Consider the following 24,360-nt stretch of genomic DNA (forward strand, 5'->3'; position numbering starts at 1 on the left):
ATGCGTCACTGAGGAAGTCATTGAAGAATCTCATTATTCATTTTGCCCTAAATTCTGGTTTTTGCTCTCTAATGTGTTGCTAGGCCCTTCCGTGATCTAAGTGCCAATAAAGGGCTCAGGCTGAACAGGTTTGAAGAATGCAGATTCCCAGGGTGGGTGTCTATCTCCAGGGAGCCCCAGGAAGCACCAGCTGACAGTCCAAGGACACCCCTCAACAGTGTCTGATCAACACATGGTCCAAAATCTGGCTTCAAACCCCCAGGCACAGAACCCGATCCTGTCAGCACAGTTGTGCCAGTGCTCACTGGCAGATGCCCAATAGCCCACCTCAGATAGTTTTAGCATCAGAAATGCAGATTACTTCAGTGCAGGGAGGCCCAGGATTGTCACAAACATGTTGGTGTGAGTATGCACCTGGGCATGCTAACTGGGAAGCCAAATTATAAGCAGTGGGTGTTGGCAAAGATGAAAACAGAATCAGAGAGATCAGCTAAAATCAGGCATCCAAAGCATCAGACTCGAGAGCCCTAAGCATCCAACTAAGAGATACACATACCCGGGTCAGGACTGAACAGGTGGTGCCCCCCAGGCTGAAGCACAAGCTTCCCTAAGACCTGGATGGGCTCTGCCCAGCACCGGCCTCTGTTCTATTCTTTCTCTATTTTTACATTCCTGGCCCATCTTCTCTCTATCCCCATGACCCCCAAGGTCCACCCCTTCTGATGGACACATTCTTTTCCCAAAGTCTACCTGCTGCGACTGAGCAGAGTGAGCCAGAGGACCCTGGGTCCATCTGAGCAGACTTTGGTGATTTTAGATCTCATTCACTTTGTGTCCACCATGTGGGCACCTCAAGAGGAAATCCGAACCTCCAAGTCCATGGTTGGCCAGCTGTTTCTCTTGCATTAAACAAACCCATAATGCATGCCATTGTCCAGTTCAGGCTGCAGCAGATACTGGCAAAGCAGTCAGAGGGCAGAGTCCTTCTAGGTTTATAGGATATTCCTTAATCTGCTTTTTTCATTCAACGGCAAGTACTTTGAGCAGCTTGCCTTCGTAGTCTATCAGAAGATTTAAAAGAGTTTTCATTTAAAAACCAAGTTCACCAGTATGGACAAGATCTGTGGCTACCTAGAGCCGGGGGGATGTAAAATGGGCAAAAGGGGTTAAAAGGTACAAACTTCCAGTTATAAAGTAAATAAATACGGGGTTGTTATGTACTATATATTGTGACTAGACTCAATATCTGAAAGATGCTAGGAGAGTCGATTTTATAATTCCCATGAGAAATTTTTTTCTTTATAACTATATACAGTGATGGATATTAACTAGACTGATTGTGGTGATCATTTTACAATATTCTCAAATATAGAATCATTGTGCTGTAATGATTATATAGGAGCTGACATCAATATATTATTATGTCAATTATACCTCAATTTGCAAAATTTTTTTCAAGTTTTCATTAAAATAACTTTCTCTTTCTATTCATGTTTCATCCATTTATATCATTAAATTACATACCTAAAATGAACAGCACAAAGGGCCTAAACAGATCTGGGGTCCACTCTTGGGCTGTATGTGTGGGCGGGTGGGAGAGGCGCAGGCACATGCCGGAGGAGAGCGGCTGCTCTCCAACTGTCAGAAAGGTTTAGGGAGCAAAGGAGAGCCCCGCCATCCCTGCGTGCTGCTTAGGCAGATTTTTTTTTTTTTTAATAATTTCCTCTGCTACATTCTTTTTTTTTTTTTTTAAGATTTATTTATTTATTTATACAAGCACTGGGTACAATCAGAAGCGCGGGAGGGTGAGAGAATTCACCAGAGCCAGAGCAGGGAACAGAACAGGCAGACTAACGAAGTACACTGCTGAGGGGAGCAGCGGGAGGCAGGAGAGGTCTGCGCGCCATGTGGGACCCACGCCCGTGACCAGGGATCGAACAGGCACTGCAGAGCCTACGGGCAGCTTTGCAGCCCAGCGCTCAACCACTGCGCCACCAGGGGAGACCCTGCTTAGGCAGATTTAATTAAGAGTTTCTGCTGTGTTTTTTTAAAGATTTATTTATAATGCAAGAACTGGGGTTCAGGCCAGAGACTCAGGGGGTGAGAGGATTCACCAGAGACAGAGTAGGGAGTAGAACAGGTGGATCTACTGAAATACACTGCTGAGGGGAGCAGCAGGCGAGACAGGAGAGGTTTGCTGCGCCATGTGGGTAGCTCCCTGGCCGGGAATGAACTCGTGCTGCTCTGGATAGCTTCATGGTGCTGCGACTTAACCCCGTGTGCCACCAGGGAGGCCCTGAGTTTCTGCTGTACTTAAGCATATTTAAGTATATAAATATTAATTTTTTGGTGGAATTGTTAACCTTCTAACAGGGGGGTGCTGGTATGATTCTAATTTCCAGGATAGACTTTCCACCATTCTGCTTTATTTTCTCCTCCTTGCCAAAGAACTCGAGGTGTCCCACATTATCCTGTACTGTCTGATTCCCACAAAACCATCTGTAAGAGGCTTCTTGTTTGGCACACATTCTTGCAGTCACGCCAAGAGCAGCAGAGAGGCTTGCACAGGAGCGGCTGTAGATGTCAGTTCAGGGAACCAGAAACATCCCAGGTAGCATATCTGAGTTAGGGTGTCATCCTTTCTCTAGGACCAGGTTTCCATGTGGAGCAACCTCTGTTAGGGCGGCACGTCTATCAGTGTGACTTCATTGATCCCTGTCACCCCTGTGTACACCTCTTGGGAGAATGTAGAGTGAATTGTCTGATTAATGACTGGGGATGGAGGAGAACTGAGCATACTGAGCTCAGCCCTTCTTTCATCTTTGCAATGTGTCTGCTTGCGAAGAGCAGACATTATGGACTACTTTCGTTGTCATGTGATAAGGGAGCCTCTCCTTGAGAGGGGGTCTACAGCTGTAGAGCATTGCCTGTGAGTTTGTGGACGCCTGTTAGATTACTGTGCGGGGGAGGGAGAGTTAGACATGCTCTCTAATAAGTTTACCGATAATAAAAATTATTTTCATATTCTCCGTCCGACTCCTGCATCCACCTTGAATTTAATTCTGAACTTAGAAGGGAAAGGGACGCTACCATGAGAAGCAAGGTTGCCTTATACTGAAAATTGAGGTTACAATAGCATAAATCAGAGCCCAAAACTCAGCAATAACGTTAGGACTAGTCAAATAAACATTTAAGAGGAACTTTTTTTTTCTTTTAAAAATAGGTGATCAATAAAAAGAGAGGGATTAGAAGAGTAGAATGTCCCTACATGTAGCCTAACTTCCAAATAAAACAAATTCTAGAAAGAATAGAGAAAACAAAGGGAATAAAAGAAATAGCTAAAGATATTTTCCCAGAACTAAAAGCCATGAGTTTCTGAATGGAAGAGGCTTACTCGTCAATATCCTAAGTGCACAAGGAAAAATACCGGCAGGAAAGTGCCAAAATGAAATGCTAAAACATTAGGAACATTAAGAGATTGCAAAAATTTCCAGAAAAAAAAATCATTTGGTCAAGAATCTGAATCAATTTAAGCTTCCTAAGGGAGACTGGAATTTAGAAGACAATCCTTCAAATCTTAAAGGAAAATTGTTTCTAATCCAGAACTCTACAATTATGTATAGGGTAGGATGAAGGTCTCAAACTTTTGTTATCGTCCATCCTTTCTCAAAAAGCTCCTAGAGGATGTGCTCCACCGGAACAAAAGCATAAACCACAAAAGAGGAATACACAGGGATCTAGCTGAGAAGAGATGATGGGGGCTCCCAGAGCATGTTGAAGAAAGAACCCAGCGTGCATCATGCTTAGAGAACAACGAAACTGGACCAGATAAGGAGGCTTAAAATAGGGAAATGATAGATGACTTAGTTGTAAGGCCATAGTTGTAAGACTAAACAAACAACAGCAGACATTTTTTAGTTCCAAAGAGAACAAGCAGGACAAGAAAGGAAATGTCCTCATGGCAGCCTCTATGGCTGAGCTGTAAAGCACTGTGTATCTATTTTATAGCAGTTAAAAGGAAATAATACTACAGACACTAAATATGAGTGAACTAAAATGTCTTACATATTGGAAAGAAGACTGGCTGGAAGGAAAGCTTGAGTGTGTGGTTAACATGCAGTAGAAGAAGGAACTAAATCATCCACTGGGATGGCAAAAGATAAGAAGGACATGTGAACAAGTGGAAATGAACTTGTTAGAGATATAGATTCAAAAACCTACAGAGGGCCTCCCCGGTGGCGCAGCGGTTGAGCGCTGGGTTGCGAAGCTGCCCGCGGCCTCTGCGGCGCCGGTTCGATCCCCGGCTGCTTCCCAGCCACCGGAGGAGGGTCCCACATGGCGCTCAGACCTCTCCTGCCGCCCGCTGCTCCCCTCAGCAGTGTACTTCGGTCCTTCTGCCTGTTCTGCTCCCCGCTCTGGCTCTGGTGAATTCTCTCACCCTCCCGCGCTTCTGACTGTACCCAGTGCTTGTATAAACAAAAGAAAGAAAGAAAGAAAGAAAGAAAGAAAGAAAGAAAGAAAGAAAGAAAGAAAGAAAGAAAGAAAGAAAGAAAGAAGAAAGAAAGAAAGAAAGAAAGAAAGAAAGAAAGAAAGAAAGAAAGAAAGAAAGAAAGAAAGAAAGAAAGAAAGAAAGAAAGAAAGAAAGAAAGAAAGAAAGAAAGAAAGAAAGAAAGAAAGAAAGAAAGAAAGAAAGAAAGAAAGAAAGAAAGAAAGAAAGAAAGAAAAACATGCCTCTATTAAAAAAAAAAAAAAAAACCCAAAAACCTACAGAAACAGTTATGACATTTGAAAATAGTTCCCTCTGGGAAGTAAGAAATGGGAAGTAGGAGACAGGAAACTCTTGTTCCTAATATGACTTGTATAATTTCTGTGTAATTTTCTGATTTCTTAAACCATGTAACTGTATCTTTGATAAAAATAAAATCTAACAAAAATTTTTTTCTCTCTGGTTCTTTCTACACTACATAGATATTTGCAAAATAGAGATCACACCTTTATTTTTGTTGTTCACAAAGTTCCATCTACTCCAAATGCTTTCAGAATTTCTACACTGCAGCCTACATTGTTTTTCGTTCCTGCTGTGTATTTGTTATTTTACACTTATCATGGGTTCTTGGCTTAAAAATCCTGTTGACCAACCACTCGGTCCTTTACCTCAGTCTAGTTCTAAAAATAAATGCATCATACTTATTAAGCACTTTTATCTCCCCAGTTGTTATGCAGGCCCAGATTAATGACATATTAATAACCATAGGGATAAAATGACAGTTCTTCGTACAAAAATATTTCTAGTCTTGCATCTTATAAAGTGTAGAGATGAGACAACTACTGACTTTTATTGCCCAAAAATATTTATTTTCAAACTTGCATTTTTAAAAAACAAATTTATTGTTGAGTGTAGAATATTAAGGGCAGTAGTTGATCAGTTAAATCAGTTTTAAATAACGATCACTGGTTTCAAATAATTTGTGCTAAGATGTGTGTATTTCGGTGAATTATATTGTCTAAAGGCATGAGAGAAAAAATTAAATTGACATCACGGGTAATCCCTATAATGAAGCCAAATGAAATTTTAGTCATTATTTGAGCTAGTGGCACTATCAGTTTTTATCTTTTTTGTTTGTTTGTTTTTGTTTTTATACAAGCACTGGGTACAGTCAGAAGTGCGGAGGGTGAGAGAATTCACCAGAGCCAGAGCAGGGAACAGAACAAGCAGACCAGCGAAATATACTGCTGAGGGGAGCAGCGGGTGCAGCAGGAGAGGTCTGTGGGCCATGTGGGACCCTTGCGGGGATCGAACATGGAAGAACCGGCACTGCAGAGGCTGTAGGCAGCTTCGCAGTCCAGTGCTCAACCGCTGCACCACCAGGGGAGGCCCAGTTTTTATCTTTTAAAAGATTCAAACATTTGTGATCTGGTTTTAAAGATGAACTTCGTCCCAACCACCCCCCCAAAAAAAAGTACTGAAATTGTTATTCAGAAGAGGGGGGAAACCTCTCTAGTTCTATGATGTTTAATAGAGAACTTTCAAATACGAAAAAATGGTCAGTTACATTTTAACTCTTGAACACAAATCAGAACTACCCAAGATCAGTCTGAACAAGCCTGATTCTCATGGACCTGATTCTCATGGACCTACCCCCTCCGTTTCACAGAGGCGGGAACTGAGCCTCGGAGAAGGTAAAAGATTTGCACTGGACACACAGCTGCTAAGTGGAGCCACCTAGTCCAGCTCACCTGCTTCTCACCTCTGGGCTCTTTCCCCACGGTGTGGCCCCACCTTCTAGGCAAAGATGATTATCATATAATTAATAATAATAATAATAATAATTAATAAATAAAGACTATATTAAAACCTCGTATTTATGGGGCACTTAGTCTGTGTCTCTCCATGTTTTAGCGCATGTCCCCTATTAGCTCAGTTAACCCTTCCAGCAGCCTCACAATGGGAATGCACTTCACCTGAGGAGACTGAGTGCAGAAGTTTAGAAGCATCCTGACATCCCCTCCACCCCTCTACCCCCACCAATGAATTGCTGAGCCAGGGCAGGCATTCTCTACACAGAACCCCTCACTAAACCCCCTTTTAATTCATTGACTGCGACAAGTGATTTATAAGACATCCCCTAGGAAAGCCTTGTCACCAAGCAACTTTCTCTCCTGAGTAAGAAGGGGGAGGGGGGAGGGCCTGAATAAACTTAGGAAAGAAACTTTTATTTCACATTTCTGAACCTCTGCCAAGTCACTGTTGAAAGTATATTTTTGAGTTAGAATGGTCTCTTCAAAATGGTAACTACGGGGCCTCCCTGGTGGTGCAAGGGGTTAAGCACACTATGAAGCTATCACAACCTCTGCAGCACGAGTTCCATCCCCGGCCAGGGAGCTACCCACATGGCACGGCAGACCTCTTCTGACTCGCCCGCTGCTCCCCTCAGGAGTATTTCAGTCAAATCTGCCTGTTCTGCTCCCCACTCTGTCTCTGGTGAATCCTCTCACCCTCCACACCCCTGGCCTGTACCCCAGCTCTTGTATGCATAAATAAATAAATCTTTAAAATAAATAAAAAATAAAATGGTAACTACATCCCGAGTAAGATATTCAGGTCAGTCAAGCAAACTTTTGCAACTAAATTCAAAACTGGAAGGCAGCTGGGGGACAAAGAGACTTGGGAACATCTATGAGGTTTTGGAAATTAAAAAATAATCAGCAGCAGCAGACTGTTGCCCAAACCTTCCCAAGGTTCCAGGCCCACTGGACTCTGGTGCCCTCCCTGTGCCCCTCCTACGCCCAGCCTCCACCGTTATGGTTAGGCTGAGGGCCGCGGCGGCCGCGATCCACCCTCATCTGGGTTGGTGGATACCCGTGGGCCACAGGCCACGGATCCCGGGCCACGTGCACAGGGATCCCTGCGGGCACCGGGACCTTCTGGGCAGCGGCAGCAGAGACTCTGCAAACTGCGGTTCTAGCCCGCTGGGGGACACACCCCCATCCCCAGCCCGACCCGGGAAGTCTCCCACCACTAACTCCCGGCTCTAGAAAGTCAACATCTGAAGAACCAGGTTCCCGGGCCCCGGGCAGTGCGAGGGCTGCAAAGGTCTGCAGCAGCCTGGGGACTGGAACGCAGAGAAAAGCCGACGTGGGTTTCTCCTTCGGGCGCGGCCGGTCTGTAGCGGTTGGACACAAGTGCCCTTTTTCATAATCTGCAAAGCCCGCGCCCCGCCTGCCTGGCTGGCAGGGATTCGGCGCAGACTGCCTGGAGTTCGAAGGCTCAAAACTTGGCTGCGCATCCCCGCTGTCAACACCTCCCTCCTCTGGGCTCTAAAGAGGGCGTTCACTCCGCGTCCGGCGGCCAAGACGCGAGGGGGAGGGGGCCGCAGGACCATCCCCAAGGCGCATCTGCCCACTCACCTGTCCCTGAGGCCCCTCACCCCCGCCTCCGGTTGCGCTGCCCCCCAAGGGGCTAGGGCCCAGGTGCCCGACCCTGCCCGGTCATGGACTGGCCAGGCGACTGACTGAGCCCCGCGCCCCTCGGTCTCCTCGCGTGAGGGCTCCGGGAGCTTTTCTGGGATTGCACCAGTGACAACCCAAGCGCGCGCGTGCCGAGGGGCAGCAGAGGTGGGTTTCCCGAGGGGTTGCGCTCGCCAACTCCGACGGCAAGAAAGAGGGAAGGGCGCCGTGCCGAGACCTCAGCCGCAGCCTACCCTGCAGCAAGATGCGCCGCACTGGGGGCGCTTCCGTGGTTAGGAGTCCGCGACCCCCCGCGTCTCCTTCCGCCCCCTGCGGCCACGGCCACCCCGCTCAGTCTTTAAGCTCTTTGTCCACTTGGGTTATTATTGCAAACTCCCGCAGACCCGAGGGGGGAAACGTAGGGGGCGCGTGGAAAAGAGTCAGCGCCCGCTTCCCTAGTAAGCGTTGCGGCAAAGCTTCGCTCCGGACGCTTTAGAGGCCGCGGTGCCAAACGCGCTGGGGGCAGTGAATTTCGCCTGAGTCGACACAGTGTGGCATTTTTGGTGGAAACCACAGAAGCTCGTTTATAAGGGACAGGAGGCCCAATGGAAGGATTGAGAAGGGCGATACAATGAGCCTTTAAAAGAAAGCTGAGATCTGTGCAAGCAACAGCGGGGAACACCCGGGGCCTGGAGCTACCCAACTGGAGGCGCGCACCGTAGCGCGCCCGAGTACGCTGCGGCGCTGGGAAGGGGCGCACGGCCGGGAAAGCAGTGGGAAACTAGTTCTTCCGTCGTCCGCACGCTTGCAGAGCCCCGCCGGAGCAAGCCGCGGGCTAGGAGTGCGCCCCTGATCGCCAACCCCGCGCCCGCGAAAGGGAAACAAGGAAGAAAAACAGCCCAGGGTGTTTGACGGCACCTGTCGGACCTGGCGGGCGGGAGCAGCTGGCTCGGACGCCCCTCCCCCTGGCTCCGCCACCTCCCGGGGACCCTCAACTCCCACCCCGCGACCACGACGGACGACCGTCAAAAGTCACCACAAGAGTGTACACAGGGGGACTAGTCCTCGCCCGCGCCCCCCCCCTCGCCCCGACCCAGAGCAGTACCAAGTGCCGCGGGGGGTAATGAGGTCCGCGGAGGCGCGACGGGTGTGTGCGGAGAGCCTCGAAGAAGAAGCGCTGGGTTAGGGCAGGGGGCCCGGGCCGCGCTCCCGCTCACCTCGCTCGCTGGCCTGGATGTAGCGCACGACGTCGTCCAGGTCCAAGCCTTTGGTCTCGTCGAAGCTGTAGGCGGATGTGTGCAAGCCCTCCTCCTGGAAGACCTCGTGGACCCCCTCGACGGTGAAGTAGCAGTTCCGCTGCAGCTTGTCGTCGCTGTAGACCAGCAGGGCGCGGCTCCACTGGTGGTGGCGGAACAGGGCGAGCATCATCTCGCCCATCTTGGCGTAAGCGGGCGCCACGCGCGTGAGGTGCGAGTACTCCGTGTCCTTGTGCTGGAAGCCCGCGGCCAGCGCGCCGGCCGACAGCATGGGCACGTCCCAGTGCGAGGCCAGGCGGGCCACCGGCGCCGCCGCGTACTCGCACACGGGCCCCAGGATGAGGTCGGGTCGGGCGCCCCGCGCCGCCGCCACGCGGTCCACCAGGCTGAAGAGCGCGCGGTTGCCGCAGTCAGAGTCTTCGTAGGCCACCTGGAAGCGAGTGCCGGCCGGCAGGAGCCGCAGCCCGGAGCCGTTGCCCTCCACGCTGCGCAGCGCGTACTCGATGGCCGGCCGCACCCGGGCCAGGGAGAACAGGTAGGAGTCGTCCCGGGGCAACAGCACCAGCACCTCGATCTCCTGGGGCGGCAGCGCCTCTCTCTCCCGGCGCCCGCCGCCCGCGCCCGCGCCCGCCCCCGCCACCCGCAGCGCCGGCCAGCAGCGCCCAGCCGAGCAGGACGCACGCCGAGAGCGCGAGCGCCCGCGGGGACCGCATCGTGCCGCAGCCGAGCCCTTCGCGCGCCGCCGGCTCGCCCGCTGCCCCCCGCCCGCCCCGCCGCGGCGGTCCCCACTCTGGTCTCCGAGGCCCCGGCGCCCCCCTGGGCGCTCTGAGCAAACAGAATACCCCCTCGCTACGTCGCCAACAGAGAGCGAGGACGCGTCTCGTTTGCAATGTCACTCGTTTGAAAAAAAGAAGAAGAAAAAGTTCACCGGGTGTGAACCTGCGCGCCTGCGATGTATTTGTGCATCCTTATCATAAATAGACACATGCGTCCTCCTGCACATAGACTGTTTTGCTTAGAGGTGGCTTCTTATTTGGGCGTTGCTAAGGTTGCTTTTGAAAGCGTATTTGTAAAAGAAGAAAAAAGTTAGACTTGTCCGAGTGCTTGTAATTGACGGTGCATCTCCCTCGCGTTTGATCTCATTGATTCGCGCGGGGCCCCGGATCCATAGCCCGCGTTTAAATAGCGTGGCGGCGGCGGGGCGCGCTACCACACATGGCGCGCCCGGGCCGGGCTTGTGTTTCCAGCGGGGAGGGCGGGGAGGGCGGGGAGGGGGGGAGCGGGGGGGGGCTGGGCTGGGGGAGCCTCTCATTAACATTCTGACATCAGGGCTCCGCCCCGCACCCCTTCCCTTCCCACCTCGCCTGTGTCCCCCACCCCTGCTGCTCTCCAGCCCTCGGCCTTCTCCGGAGAGCCGCCGGCGCCCGCGCCCCGACCCGCACGAGCCCCCGCGCTGCCGCGCGCCCCGGGGTCCCCGCGCTCCCCGCCCCGCGCGCGGCGCGCGCTCTCCAGCTGCGCTTTAAAAAAGCGAGACGTGTTTCCAAGTAGAGAAATGCTGGCAGGCGCGCGCGCACACACACACACGCGCGCACACACAGAGCCCAAAAAAAAAAAGCAGGATCAGAGGAAGCGGGTGGTCCTAGAAATGTGCAGATTCGTTGCAGAAATCCGTAGATCCCTCTCGCTCTCACCTCTGTTTTCACTCCGGCCACATTCCCTCCGGACCGACCGGCTCGGGGCGGGCGCCGGACATTCCCGGTCGCCTGGCGCAAGGTCAGGGAACAGGGACCGACGTCCCGGGGCAGACAGCTCGGCGCGGACCTGGAGCGCCCTGCCAGCCCGGGCGCACGTCGCGCCCGCCTTCCCCTGCCCCGCAGCGGCCTCTTCCCTCCGGGGCGCGCGGACTCGCGCCGGAGTCGCCCCGGGGTGGGGATCCCCGAGCGCCGGCGCGCGGACCCTCCCGGCAGTGGGAGCAGGAAAGCGAAACTCGTTGCTCCCCCAACCACGCGCACAATCCGGCTTCTGGAGGTGTCAAAACTTGCAAAAGCATCTCCAAGGTGTCTTCGGCGCTGGGTTTGTTGACCCAGGTAGCTAAGTGAAGAGCGTGAAGAGAGCTCCCCAAGTCGGCACCCTGAGTCCCCGGGCTGCCCGCGCGCGCTCTGCTCGCGCCCCGCGCTGGGGGATGCGGCCGCTTCTCCTCCGGGCGCGCGACCCGCGGGGCCCCGGGTCCGCAACGCCGAGGACGGGCTCCCTCGAGACCCAGCCCCGCCCGCGGTCACGGCCGCGGCCGCGGAGGACGCGGGATGGACACGGCCGGGGAGAGGTCGGTGGCCGCAGCAGCCTCGCCGGGGTCCGCGCCGCCGCAGGACGGGTCCGAGTGGAACGGGACCCTCTGAAAGGGGCAGAACACCGAGGTCGTTTGCCACGTGAAGGGCTACCCTGGACGCGAGAATTCTCACCCTTAAGTGCCGCAAATTAAAATACTTTGAAAATGGTTTAAAGCGGTCTTGGTCTGCGCGCCCCCGGGCACGCTGCGGCGGGGCTGCCACCTGCGCCCTCCCGCGGCAGGAACTCGCCGCGGCCCGGCGGCTGCGCGAGCTGCGCTTTTGGTTTGGGGGCGTTGGTTGGGGGTTTTCTTTTTGTGGGTCCCGGGGGATTTGACGGGGGTGGGGGGTGTTTGCTCCGAGACCCTAAAGATCCGTGGTTCTCGCTGGCGACGGCGAGAACGCGAACCCGCGCGCCCGGCGACGGGACCTGGGGCGCCCGAGCAGCGGCTCCGCCTCGCGCCTCCCGGCTGGGGAAACCTCGGCGCTGGTAGCGTTTCAGCCTCGGGGTATTTAGTTTTCGGATTCCTCACCTAAACCTTCAGGGAGGCCCTTGCAAGTCCTGCGAGAACTTCCATGTATTTAATTAGAGCTGCTAACCAGTAGCAAAGGAGCCTCTGTATAAAATGTAATTCCATAAACTGCATCATCCTCACACACTGAGATGCAGAGTTTGCAATTATTGTATCTTCTCTGAACTCCAAGGAATGGGGGGGGGAGAGAGAGAGAGAGAGAGAGAGAACACAATCCCGAATTCCAAGGGACTTAATGGATTGGGAAGCCGGCGGCCAGCGCGCAGTGAAGGGACCGGGTCTCCTATTACTGTCCGCTGCGCCCGGTGTCCGGGGGACGCCCGCCAGCGGCGAGAGGGTTCTGCACAGGGCGTAGCGTGGGCTTATGCGGAGAGTCTGGGGTGTCAGCGGCACCGGCCTCGCGCGCCTCTGCTCCTGCAGGCGCTGCCCGCCTGGCCGAGGGTCACCGGCAGGGCAGTGCCTGGGGGTGGGGGCGAGCGTCGCAGCCTCTCGGCGGCCTTTGGAGCAGGGCTCTCCAGCTCCAGTTGCCACTCCAGGGCGCTGACACACCCAGCTCTGGAAAGGCAGAGCCCCCCGAGTGGACAGCGTAACGAGACCGCGGCGCAGCTCTCAGCGGCCCTTCATTTTTTCCAGGGAGCATAAATTCGGATTTTTAAAGAAAAGTTTTTTTCATGAAAGTAGACACAAATGTATAGGAAGACCCACCTGGTAAGAATAAAAGTATATGCATTTGGATGTTGTTTGTTTGCTTTCCATCAAATTAGATTTTTCTCAAGCAGTAGAAAGTGTGTGTGACTATAATGCAGTTTTCCATTCCTAAGACTGGAAAAGATTTAACCAGTCATCCCGCCTGACACCCACGACGGCTGCACCCATGGCTATAAATGACGCACTTACCTACCTCTTTGTCTCCTGAGAATATTTTTGTGTCGTCCTGAATTAGAAATCCAGGATGTACCACCTATAATACCATGTAAAAGAAAGCTGGAAAATCAAAGCTAACTTTCATTAAATAATAACATTCTATGAAAACTTTATATTATATGTAGCTAATTTTGAGGCTCTACAGCAGGTAAGATGACTAATATTTTATGATAAATTTTTTGCACCTTTGTAATCATAAAAGTGAATCAAACCAAGAAAGAAAAAATAGCAATAACCCATCTCTGGGACTCACTCTTCAAATATTGTTCCTTTCAATTCTGTAAAGCACTGAAATGGAGGGGCACATGCTTTTTAAACATTCAAAAGATTACCGATCTTTTCACTACATTCTCTCTGGCTGAAGTTGTTGAGTGAAAGCAGAAGAAAATTACAGGGAAATGCTGCAAAATAAAATAAAATTAGCCAAATGAGAACCAAGCTTTCTATAAAGGATTCAACTGGTTGTTTTCCTGCCCTGAAATAAAACCAGCATCTGCATTACCCTTCTGCTGGCAAGAAAGACAGCAATGCACAGGGAATCCTACAGATTCATACAAATGTGTTAGAAAGGCTATCAGAAGGAAGTTTTCTCCACCAATTGTTATAGTCTGTGTAACCTTTTCCCTCAGAATCCTGGCAACCAGGAATCCTTCAATTTTCAGAAAGAAACTCTTTCATCAGGCCAGCCCTGAAGTCACATTCAAGAATAATACCCTAGTGCCTGCAGCCTACAAGAAAATACCTTCTGGGACAGAATTGTTGAAAACACACTTCCCCCTAGAGGTGAAAAAGATAAAAGAATATTACACACAATTCAAGCACATTTCTGTAATTCAGTGTGTTTCGATTTTATCAGTAACATATACTTGATGTTTTAGGCAGAATCATTCAAGACATGAAAGGAAAATCAACAAACACCAAAAAATTAAATTAAAACGTTGCCTTTAGGTTGTAGCTGTCCATAGCAGGGGCTCGATGGACTCTTCTTCTATTAGATAAATGTATAAGTTTTTTTGCCAGCACTATAAATAATGATTACATATTTTTTTCCTATTTAAATTTATGATTCAATTTCACCAGAAACCGTAGTTTTTAAATGTGGCCTTGAGGGAGGGATTCTTTTGAAAACGTAGCTCTAGCTGATTTATCTCTTTATGGTCAGATTTGTTTCTATATTGCTGTCCTCCTAGGTTTCCATCTGCTTCAGTTTTTTTCTGTCTCTTTAGGGATTTTCTGAGACACAAATAACATTAGAAAGACATCTGAAAAAAATGCTGAACTGGTCTATTATTTAACTGGGGTACTGACACGAAGTTTTCTAAGATCTGCAAGTGAGATGAAGAATTTTCACATCATCAATTTATAGAAAGTTATTTAATGTAGTTTATTACTACATTTGCAATAAGAAGTATATGTGCCTCAAGTTGATACCAATGCCAACTATATTTAATTGGTTTATTAATTATTTCAACATTGTGATATTCCAAAAAGCATTGAGGAGGCACACAAAAATAGAAAATAGAAATTTGGGAATAGATCATTCAAAAAGAAATTTGCTCACATATATAAATTCATGACATATAAACTTCTAAAAACATAAAATTCAAAGCATTCAGCTATGATATGGGATTTCTGATTATGCCAACAATGTAAGAAACCAAAAATCCTAAATACCAACTCTTAGAGGCCTTAACACATTGATCTACCAGCACCTCATCACTCATGCTTTAATTTTGATTATTTCCTTGCTAAAGATAAAAATTCAGACCCCTGAAAAATCAGTATTTTGTCTTTTGTAATGCTATGAACAGGAATTAAAGGTGATAGGAATTTTTTTTGTTACCACCATGTGCAATGTTTTGAGAAATAGTTTTTCATTTCTTTCCAGCAAGGCATTCCGCTAGGTATTAAATCTTGGTTAGCTGATGCATGAGACCAAAATAGAATAGAATGCCATGAGGAAAACATCAGGAAAAGTCTTGACATTTGTCCTCCCATATTTTTGGTCATCATGTTGTGACATCAAATTTCACCCTGACTTTAGTGGAGAATATTGTTGTATCAAAGTGACATTGTTCCCTTGCAATGGCTGGTCACTCCTTTGACATTAAATGTTCTACTTTGTTCCTCGCCCACTCTACAAAAATATTCTCTTTTCAACTTTTATGTTCTTTTTTCCTTTACTAGCTACCTGGGGAAAATAGTAAGGTTTATCGTTAACCTGAATCCTGTTGTTTTTTAGTTCTTGGAAGTCTTGTGGGATTACATAAAATGACTTTCTACTTGGGCAATTTCTCATGTGCAAATGTGTGTAAAGATACAAATTTTCTTAAATTGCAAATCATTTATGTCCTAGTGAATCATTTTGAGTTTTTTCCTAACCTCAGGTACAAATTTTTTCATTAACCATATCTTCAACTCTTGGCCCATTGATTGTCAGTCTGCAAGATTCCTGTATTGATATTATTTCTCCCCTTGGTTGCTCTCTTTACATTGCATTTTTTCCCATAAGATCCTCTTTGTGTATGCCATAGATAGGGTTATGTTCTCAGAAAAGAGTGCTTTTTGTTCATGTATGTGTTATTCCAATATATAAATTGCTTTATGCTATTTCTTATTCTCATAGTTACATGCATAGATCTTAAAAAAAAAACCATTAGATAAAAAATCTACATTTTTATATATATTTGATTTTTAGAACTCAATCTTTTTGATAGTTGAGCAATAATTGGCAGACAGGATTACATATATTTAAAGCATATAATGTGATAACTTTACACACACACACACACAGAGTAAAATTATCACTGAATGAAGATAATTAACACAGATTCTACCTCACAAAATTATCTCATTTTTTGTTTTTGGGATGAGAACACTTAAGATCTACTCTTAGCAACTTAAAATTACACAATACTATGTTACTAACTAATCACCGTGCTGATATTATATCCTCAGAACTTACTCTTCTTATAACTAAAAATTTGCACCCTTTGACCTACAACCCCTCATTACCCTCTCAGTTTGCTGCTAACTACTTTTCCCTTCTATTCCTATGAAAGTTGCTTTTCTAGATTCCACATATAAGTGATACCATACTGTATTTGTCTTTGTCTTGTTTCACTAAGCATCGTGCCCTCCAGTTTCATCCAAGTTATTGCCATTGGTGGTATTTCCTTCTTTTTTATGACTGAATAATATTCCATTGCTGTGTTACTTTATACCACATTTTCTTTATTCTTTCATATGTTAAAGGACTTACAGGCTGTTTTCATATCTTGCCTGTTGTGAATAATCTGCATTGAACTTGGGAGTTCAAATATCTCAAGATAACTAATTTTGTTTCTCTTGGATAGACCCCAGGAGCGGGATTAGTGGGCTTTATGGTAATTCTATTTATAATTTTTTGAGGAACTGCCACATGTTTTCCATAGTAGCTGTACCAGTTTACATTCCTCCCAACAGTGTATAAAGATGTGTTTTTCCCATGTCCTTGCCAACATTTGTTATCTCTTGTCCATTTGAAGTAACTATCCTAACGAGTATGTGATTTCTCATTGTGGTTTTGATTGCATTTCCCTAGTAGTGGTGTTGAGCACCCTTTCATGGAACTATTGGTCATTTGCATGTCTTCTTTAGAAAAATGTCCATTCAGGTCTTTTGTCCACTTGTTGGGTTTGGTTTGGTTTGTTTTTTTGTTTGTTTGTTTTTGTTTTTGTTTTCGTTTGCTATTTAGTTGCATGAGTTCCTTACATATTTTGCATGTTAACCCTTTATCAAACAGATGATTTGCATATATTTTCTCTGTTTTGTAAGTTGCCTTTTCAATTTATTTTGGTGTCCCTGCTTACTTATTTTGCTTTTCTTACTTGTCCTTTAGTGTTTTATCCAATAAATCATTGCCAAGACCAAGGTCAAGAGATTTTTTTATCCATTTTATAGTTTCAGGTTTTATCTTTAAGTTTTGAATCATTTTTTGATTAATTATTATCAACAGTTTAAGAGTCCAGTTTCTTTCTCTTGCATGTGGGCATCAGTTTCCCCAGAAGCATGTTTTAAAGAGACAGCCCTATCCCCACTGTGTGTTCTTGGTGTCCTTACCAAAAAGACAGTTGACTGTATAAACAACAGCTTATTTCTGGCCTCTCCGTTCTGTTCCACTGGTCTGTGTACCTGTGTTTATGCCCGTGCCATACTATTTTTTTGCATGGCAGTCTTTGTTTTTAAATGATTGTTATTCATACACAAGCTGATAACATGCAACAAATCCTTGAAATCTATCATCTAATAATTTTAATTAGAGAAATGAGAAGCAGCCCAAACAATTATACTGTATTTATTGTTCGAACCCTCAGCCAGAAGTGATTATTTTAAGTTTGGTTCCTGGGTCACATGGTTTACAAATAACTAACTTTTGTAGCTAAAGCTCCTGGCCTTCAAAAAGGCTTTAGGGGGAAAAAGTGTTTAGCATTTTTCTTTCTTTAAAAAAGATGATACATTTTTTTACAAAAAGTCAGTATTGATATATATTGCTTAAGCTAAAGGGCATAGAAAAGTAGATAACATATACCCATTATGTTTCTAAGAAATATGAGGTTAAAATCATTATGTCTGCAGGGCAAATGGAAGTTACCAATTTTTTTCCACCCTGCCTCCATTAGCACCTATGAGTGACACCTGTGTCTTCTGCGTATGCCTGATGGCGGACACTGGAGGATGGTGTGGGCGTGTGTAAGTGAGCACACCTGAGCCGAGCACCCATAAGAGCGGCTGCAGAGGCCAGTGGGGCAGAGGACCATGCGGCAGAGTGTGGTGGAGAGCTACGGAGAACCGCTAAGAGAGGAAAAGACTTATAGAGATTCTCAGGAGTCCCAAGTTGCTGTCTCCCTGCTGGCTTGTTTCCCTTAACCTGTGGGGGTGATGCCAAGGGCTCCAAGGTTCTCTTTTAAGCTGCCTGAACCAACTATGAGCCTGCTTGACCTGGGATGGGTTGCAGAACAACGTCTTTGGATAAACTCTAAGTTTGTACAGAGAATCTAGATTTGTCATTCTTCAACAAGTAGAAAAACCTACTACTATACAAATAACATACAGAAGTCATTTAATGCCTTTTCACAAAAATAGAACTCAAGCTTTACTAAAGCATCGTATTCCAGGAAGGCATCAAAAATGCTAATTCATGGAACAGGTGGTGCTTTCTTCATCCCCTACCCATTTATGCAACAGTTGTTTTGTTGGGTTGTTTTTTTTTTTTCATGCATTTCTGACTGGATATCACATACAAAGGTCAAGAAGCTCTCCAGAACTTCATCCCTGTTCTGCAAGGCCATCTGAGGATGGTCATCTTCTCCTGTGTCTCCTCCTTCCCTTCAGAGCTGCAAACTCCATGGGATCCCCAAGGGGGATTTCAACCTGAGCTGCTGCTTTGACCAGCTTCAGCCTCTAGTTCCTTCACTTGCAGGCCTCAGGCACCTTCTCTGCTGCCCCCTTCTCAGCCTGCAGCCGTTTCTGTGGTCTTTATTATTTTGAATCCTATTATCCCCTTGGAACCGGGAAGCCCACTTCTCTATCAACACCTCTTGTCATCAGCCCTATGCTCAGGAATAACTACCAACAGGGATGTCAGTGGCCCTGGTGCATTCTAGCCAAAGGGTTCTTTCATCCATGGAAAAAGTGATGGTCCTCTGGGCCCTCCCCCAGGTGGTAATCACTGGTGGGTTCTGTGGCCTTGGACTGTGTGTTGACCTTACCATACCCTCTTCTCTGCGCCTTCTGATCAGTTTTTCCACTCTGCCTTAGCAGTTCCAGAATTTCTACTGTCCTTGGTATGAGCCTTCCGGTTCTCCAAACTTCTGAGAGTCATCATCTACCAAGGTGATTGCAAAGGCATTAAGTCATGTCTCATGGAAGAATGCTCTCACGATAAACTCTCCATTTTTATATTCTACAAGAATTTCCCTTCATTCGACATTCCCAGGATCCAATTAAATATATATCCTCCCAGCTGCTGTTGCATGTTGGTGAGTTTCTTCCTCCTGTGTGGAGACCCCACCCTTCCCTAGCCAACCCGTCAATTCTACAACTGAGTTTTATGGTGATTTAACCCTAATTATTGTCCTTGTATCCAGATATAGAGATCATATGGTGCTGAGTAGCAGAGGCATCGTTTTCAAGCAAGGGGGCAACATGGCCCTTTAACAGAACACTGTGCCCTGTGTGCTCAGGACATGCAGAAGAATCTAGGGGGTCAAGATGTTATATCCTATGCCAGTACACCAGCAGTGGAAGCTTTAACAAAGGCATCACTGCAACAAACAGGGTTGATCAGTGTCCCACATGCCACCAGTGATGCTGTTCTAATGCACTGATTCCAGTTTCCCACCTTGTAAGGTACACCTATCAGAGGGTAACACTCTCCCAGTCGGGACCCTAGAGTCACAAACATTTTCATGTTGAGAATTCAACCACCCTGGGAAAAAGAGAATGATTCCTAGCATGTATCCATTTAGATGTCTGAATTGACTGGAATGAAAAGAAGTTATTCTTCAGAAAATGACAGTGGATCATTTGATGTTTCATCAGGTGGAAACAGCATTTGTAGTTGTCTAAGCAAACATGGGCAAATCAAACAGTCCCTGGAATCTCTTACACAATTATTGACTCAACAAGTTATTTCCCCAAACCAAGAGTTAGCAAACTTTCTCTGTGAAAGGTCAGATAGTGACTATCTTTGACTTTGCAGACCGTGTAATATCATCTCAAATGCTCAGCTCTGCCATTGTAGATGAGAGCAGCCATAAATAAAGACCATGACTGTGTTCCAATAAAACTGTAGCAACAAAAGATGTCAGAAAGTTGTTGTTTGCTGACCAATAAATCAATAGATGGAGTTTCTTTGACCTGATATGAGGGGAGGAAATATACTTTTGTGATAGCACCCAGCTATATTCAGTTCACGAGAGCAGTGACTCAGCGATTGTGTTTGACTTGATTTTTCAAATTCAACGTTTTATCAAACAAGTCATTTTTTTAAAAAACCTACCAGGTTTATTTTGCAGGAAAATTCTTTTTTAATAATACATAATCCCTTGCTTTCTATTTATTTTGGATTTCCCCCTCCCAAGTGAATCGCCCATTTTCTTAGAACTCCCTGTTTCCCGGCCTCATTGTGAACAGGCGCTCTTTTATTTCTCAACAGGAGTTATTTTTAAGCTGCCAGAGCTATAGACACCAAGTGGAGACTTGGATTGACACATCTTTTACATGGCCAGGTACTGTGCTTTGGGGAGAGATTCGCATTTATAAAACTTACATCTGTGTGGCTGCAAACATATTTCATCAATAAAATCCAGGGGGGCTCTTGGTACATGCAGCTATTCAAAGATGATGAAACAAAATAATGGATTGTTTTCTTCTTCTGAACAAGGAAAAACCACCGAGACGCAGTTTAAAAACTAAAGAAAATTTTTTTAAAAATTGCAATACCCAAAGGGTATTCTGTAGTATAGGGTGGGTGAGGGTGAAAACTTTGTCTACACAGTGTACAGAGCCTCAGGGCTTAGTGACCCAGAGCCGCAGCTGCCTACCAGCCCTGCATGACTGTTGCTGTGACCTGGGGAAGTATGCTGTGGACAGGCAGAGAATTGGGACACACAGCACCTTTAAAATATCTGTGGTTACGTAGAGAAAGAGGGTGTTCTAAAGTGTACCTGCAACTTATTTTAATCAGGTTTGGTAAGGTGACAGATACAGAGACAACTGCCTTTGGAAGAACAGTTTATTGCTTACATTTCCCAAGAAAAGTGTGTACGTCATGCAGCACCACATGGGGAAATGTGTGATCATGAGACTGATGAAGAGGGTATGGGTGAGGCAGGGTGGACATGTTGGAGTAAATTTAGAATTAAATAGTTTAAATAATGTCATAGGGCTATGAGCTGAAGGAATGGTCTCCAGTTGTCTGACACCTGCTTAGGCCAGGTATTGGTTTGAGGTATGAGCGTTAGATAAAGGAGGTAGTTGGAGATTTTAACTTTGGGTGAGTTGGTATGTACATGAAAGACAAGTTTACAGGAGCACCCTTTGCTATCCCTAGGAATTACCCAGCCCTCAGTGGGCAGTGTTTCCCTCACCAGCAATGCCAAAATATCATAAAATACATAAAAATGAAGGCATGATTAATTCAGATGGCAACTATTAGACAAGTGTTCTTAGGCAAAGGTAACCAAAAACAAAATGTCAGCAAAGAGTCCTCTGCTGTTTGAGCTCAGCACACAGGATAGGGTACATATTCCAAGCAACCTGGAAATACAGTCTGCCCCACCTTGGCTGAGTCCAGATTCTGATTAACCAATTCAGCACCCTAAAGCCAACACATTAAATCTGGGTTCCAGAAGGATTGCTCCAATGTTGATCTACCCAAAGATAGCCTCAAATGTTGCCATTTTGGTCTAACACTCTCATGGAAATTTCTCAGATTCTTGTCAACAATGATCAGTGATATCTTGTAACTGTGTATAAGCTCTTGCTCCCCAAACCAGCCTTCACACATGCCCATCAGGACTCTGTGGGTTTTAACTCTTGTCATAGGTCTACAGACAATGAATGGTGACATTAGTTTGGGAGGTAATTGCCAGGGGCCCATATAAGAGACTTTTGTCAAAGGAGGTCTCATTCTCTTGGAGAACGATGGGGTTTCCTCTGCTACCAAGGACATTAAGAGGAAATTTACAGGCTCAAAGTTTTCCATCTTGTCCATCTCTGCTCAGTGTCTTCAAACCAAGTGCCACCAGTGTCCTTACCCTAGTGGTTTAAGCTCTTGACCCTAATCCCCCACCAATATCAATCCTGCATTTATTTACAGAAGGTTTGGCTTCCACAAGGCTGTCATGGAGGCCTTCTGTTTCCCTGTGTGTTTTCTTCAAACTATGTTCAGAGTTCTTCATTTGTCCTTCACTAGCTGGGGTTCTCAGAAGCAGCCAGATGACTCCACAATCTTGACAAACAAAATCTTGACTACCTCCACCATAGGAACTAAGTGTCCCTGCCACTTGATCCCCTATCCCTGCCCTCCGCCTGCACTTCACCACTTGATATGACACAGTGATAATTTGAGTAATTCTGATGCCACTGCATGCAGTGATTCAGGCCATGTCTCATACCCTCCTCGCCCCTGTCAAGGAAACAGTCTCTGTGTTCTGTGTGTTATTAGCGTAACACAACACAATGCCAAAATCCTGTTTCAAGGGTCTGTTTCCTGAGTAGAAAGTGAACTAATAAAAACTATAACTTGAGTGTTGCCTCTAGAGTCAATAATCCCATATATAACATCAGAAAAAACACAGTTGACTACTGCCCCCTAATTTTACAGACTGGATCTTATTACATCACCTTTCACTCTAAAATCTCCAGTTTCTCGTTCCTTATATAGCTTCTATTCCCATCCTCACAAGGCTTGTAACTAAACCCTTCCCTAGGGGTGTTTAATTCCTTGCCCTCCCCCAAAGCAGAATACCAGTGTACTTCTTCCAAATGCATTGATTTTTTTATGAATATGGGTAAATTTAATTTCTTTTATTATTTTTGTACCCCCAGCACATATTGTTCAATGACCATCACATAAAACATGTCTATTTATAACAGTAATGCTTTCCATTTATATACCCTGTTTCATTCAATCTTTACAATATACTGCTATTATATTCAACTCATCTGTGAGGAAACTGAGGCTTAGAGAATTCAAATATCATATAACTAGAAAGTGAGAGAACCAGCTATATTTGACTCTAAACTCACCAAGTTCAAGGTTTCCTTCAGTAGTGTTTATAGAATTCATAGCCAGATGAGGAGCCTCAATAAATCCAACTTAATATGATTTTATTTCCACATTATTTTCTTGATCCCAAGCAAAAAATTCCTGGCATATCACTAACCCTTTTCACCAAATTTCACTCCTTATGACCCTACCAATGGTTGCATGGAATAGAAACAACACTGGCTAAACTGTTCAGGAATGAAGGGATTTGTTGAAAGGTAAGGTTAACCCATAGAATTACAGCAACAGCTGACCAGAATCTGAGGGGGAAAAAAAAAAACAGAATCTGGAAAAAACAGAATCTGGGGAAAAAAAAAAAAAAAAAACAGGGAATAAAGTAGCAGGAACTAATTGACAGCCTCTTTGGGCCACCACCATTGGGATGAATCAGCTCCAACTATTTTCAGGGCTTCTGTCACTCTGCTTCAAGCCTCAGATTCCAGCGAGTCTGCCTGACTTCATTTGCTTTCCCTGTCCAGCCCTAGGCTGGGGCATGAGGGTGGAGGAGGAATTGGGTGAGTTGTTTGGCAGTTCTACCAAGACCACATTCCAGGAAGGAAAATAGAGGGTCAAGCAACCAAAAGGTTCCATGGATGCGAGACAGGCAAATGCATAATGTCTGATGCGCGACCCTGGCAATCCACGAGCGGAGGAGGGAGTCTGATACTCTTGAGAAGTTTCAAAGAAATGCACCTTCGAGACAATTCCCAAAGAAAAACATTGGGAGCGTGGCTTCTGAAAATTCCATTTTTACTATCAATACATAAAAGATTTTAAAGGAAAACTCTCACAGATCATTTACTGTTGTCTTAAATTGCTTTTCCCTGCAACATTCCATAGATGTATACAAACATAAAGAGGGAAATAAAAATATCCTTGGATTGGTAGCACTTGTAAAATTATACAGCACGACAAATTTTAAAAGGGAATTCAAGCAAAATGACAAAAATCTATAAGAATTCAAATTGTGTACATAAGATTAACTTGACAGATGATATTTTTTTCTGAAAAGGGGCCACTGCGCCCAGCGCGAACATTGCTGTGGCTGCTGGTCAACAGGTGTCTTGGAGCTCAGCATGACTCTGCCACCACGAGTCCAGCGGTGACCCAAAGCTCCCTCTGCTTTCATCCTCTCGATTCCCTGGGAAACCCCCAACCTTGGGGCCGCAGGGCCAGGTGAGTACTAGGCCTTTGTTTGAAAAGAACACCTCTGTGTTCTTTTCTTCTTAACCTGTGACAATTAAAGTCTGGTTATCTGATGCTGGTAAGTTGGAAATTCACATGTAAACAGAGGCATAAAAATACTTGGCAGAGTTCCATCATGAGTGGTCAGTCAGATGACCCCTAGCATGCTGATATTGAAGTTCTGGAGATTACCTTAGAAAGGTTCTTATGGAGAACCCACAGGTATCTGAGACTGTATCCTGGCACTGCAAGGCTCACAACCCCCAGCTTGAGAAACAGTGGTTTGGAACAAAGGCGTCATCCTTAGAATATGCATGTGGCCTCCTAGATGAACTCTTTGAAGGTTATGACAATCGTTTGCTACTATAAATTCCTGG

At 46.2% G+C, this 24,360-nt stretch overlaps 1 protein-coding gene and 1 long non-coding RNA gene across 2 annotated transcripts in view; one reads left to right on the forward strand and one right to left on the reverse strand.

Moving 5' to 3' along the window:
• NPR3 (natriuretic peptide receptor 3) overlaps positions 1-10,076 on the reverse strand; it is a 56,453-nt gene extending 46,377 nt beyond the window's left edge. The window contains exon 1 of the mRNA XM_037529440.2: positions 9,165-10,076. Within this exon, the coding sequence (XP_037385337.1) occupies positions 9,165-9,474 (310 nt within the window). The 5' untranslated portion in view covers positions 9,475-10,076. The remainder of the gene's footprint in view (positions 1-9,164) is intronic.
• The window catches only part of LOC129144678 (uncharacterized), a 34,816-nt gene extending 10,985 nt beyond the window's left edge, over positions 1-23,831 (forward strand). The window contains exons 3-4 of the long non-coding RNA XR_008549097.1: positions 20,183-20,255; positions 23,811-23,831. This is a non-coding gene — a long non-coding RNA (uncharacterized LOC129144678). The remainder of the gene's footprint in view (positions 1-20,182; positions 20,256-23,810) is intronic.
• Positions 23,832-24,360: the final 529 nt, after the last annotated feature.

Source organism: Talpa occidentalis, unplaced genomic scaffold (genome assembly GCF_014898055.3).
Source record: "Talpa occidentalis isolate TD23 unplaced genomic scaffold, MPIMG_talOcc4v2.1 talOcc4.6, whole genome shotgun sequence".
Taxonomy (NCBI): domain Eukaryota; kingdom Metazoa; phylum Chordata; class Mammalia; order Eulipotyphla; family Talpidae; genus Talpa; species Talpa occidentalis.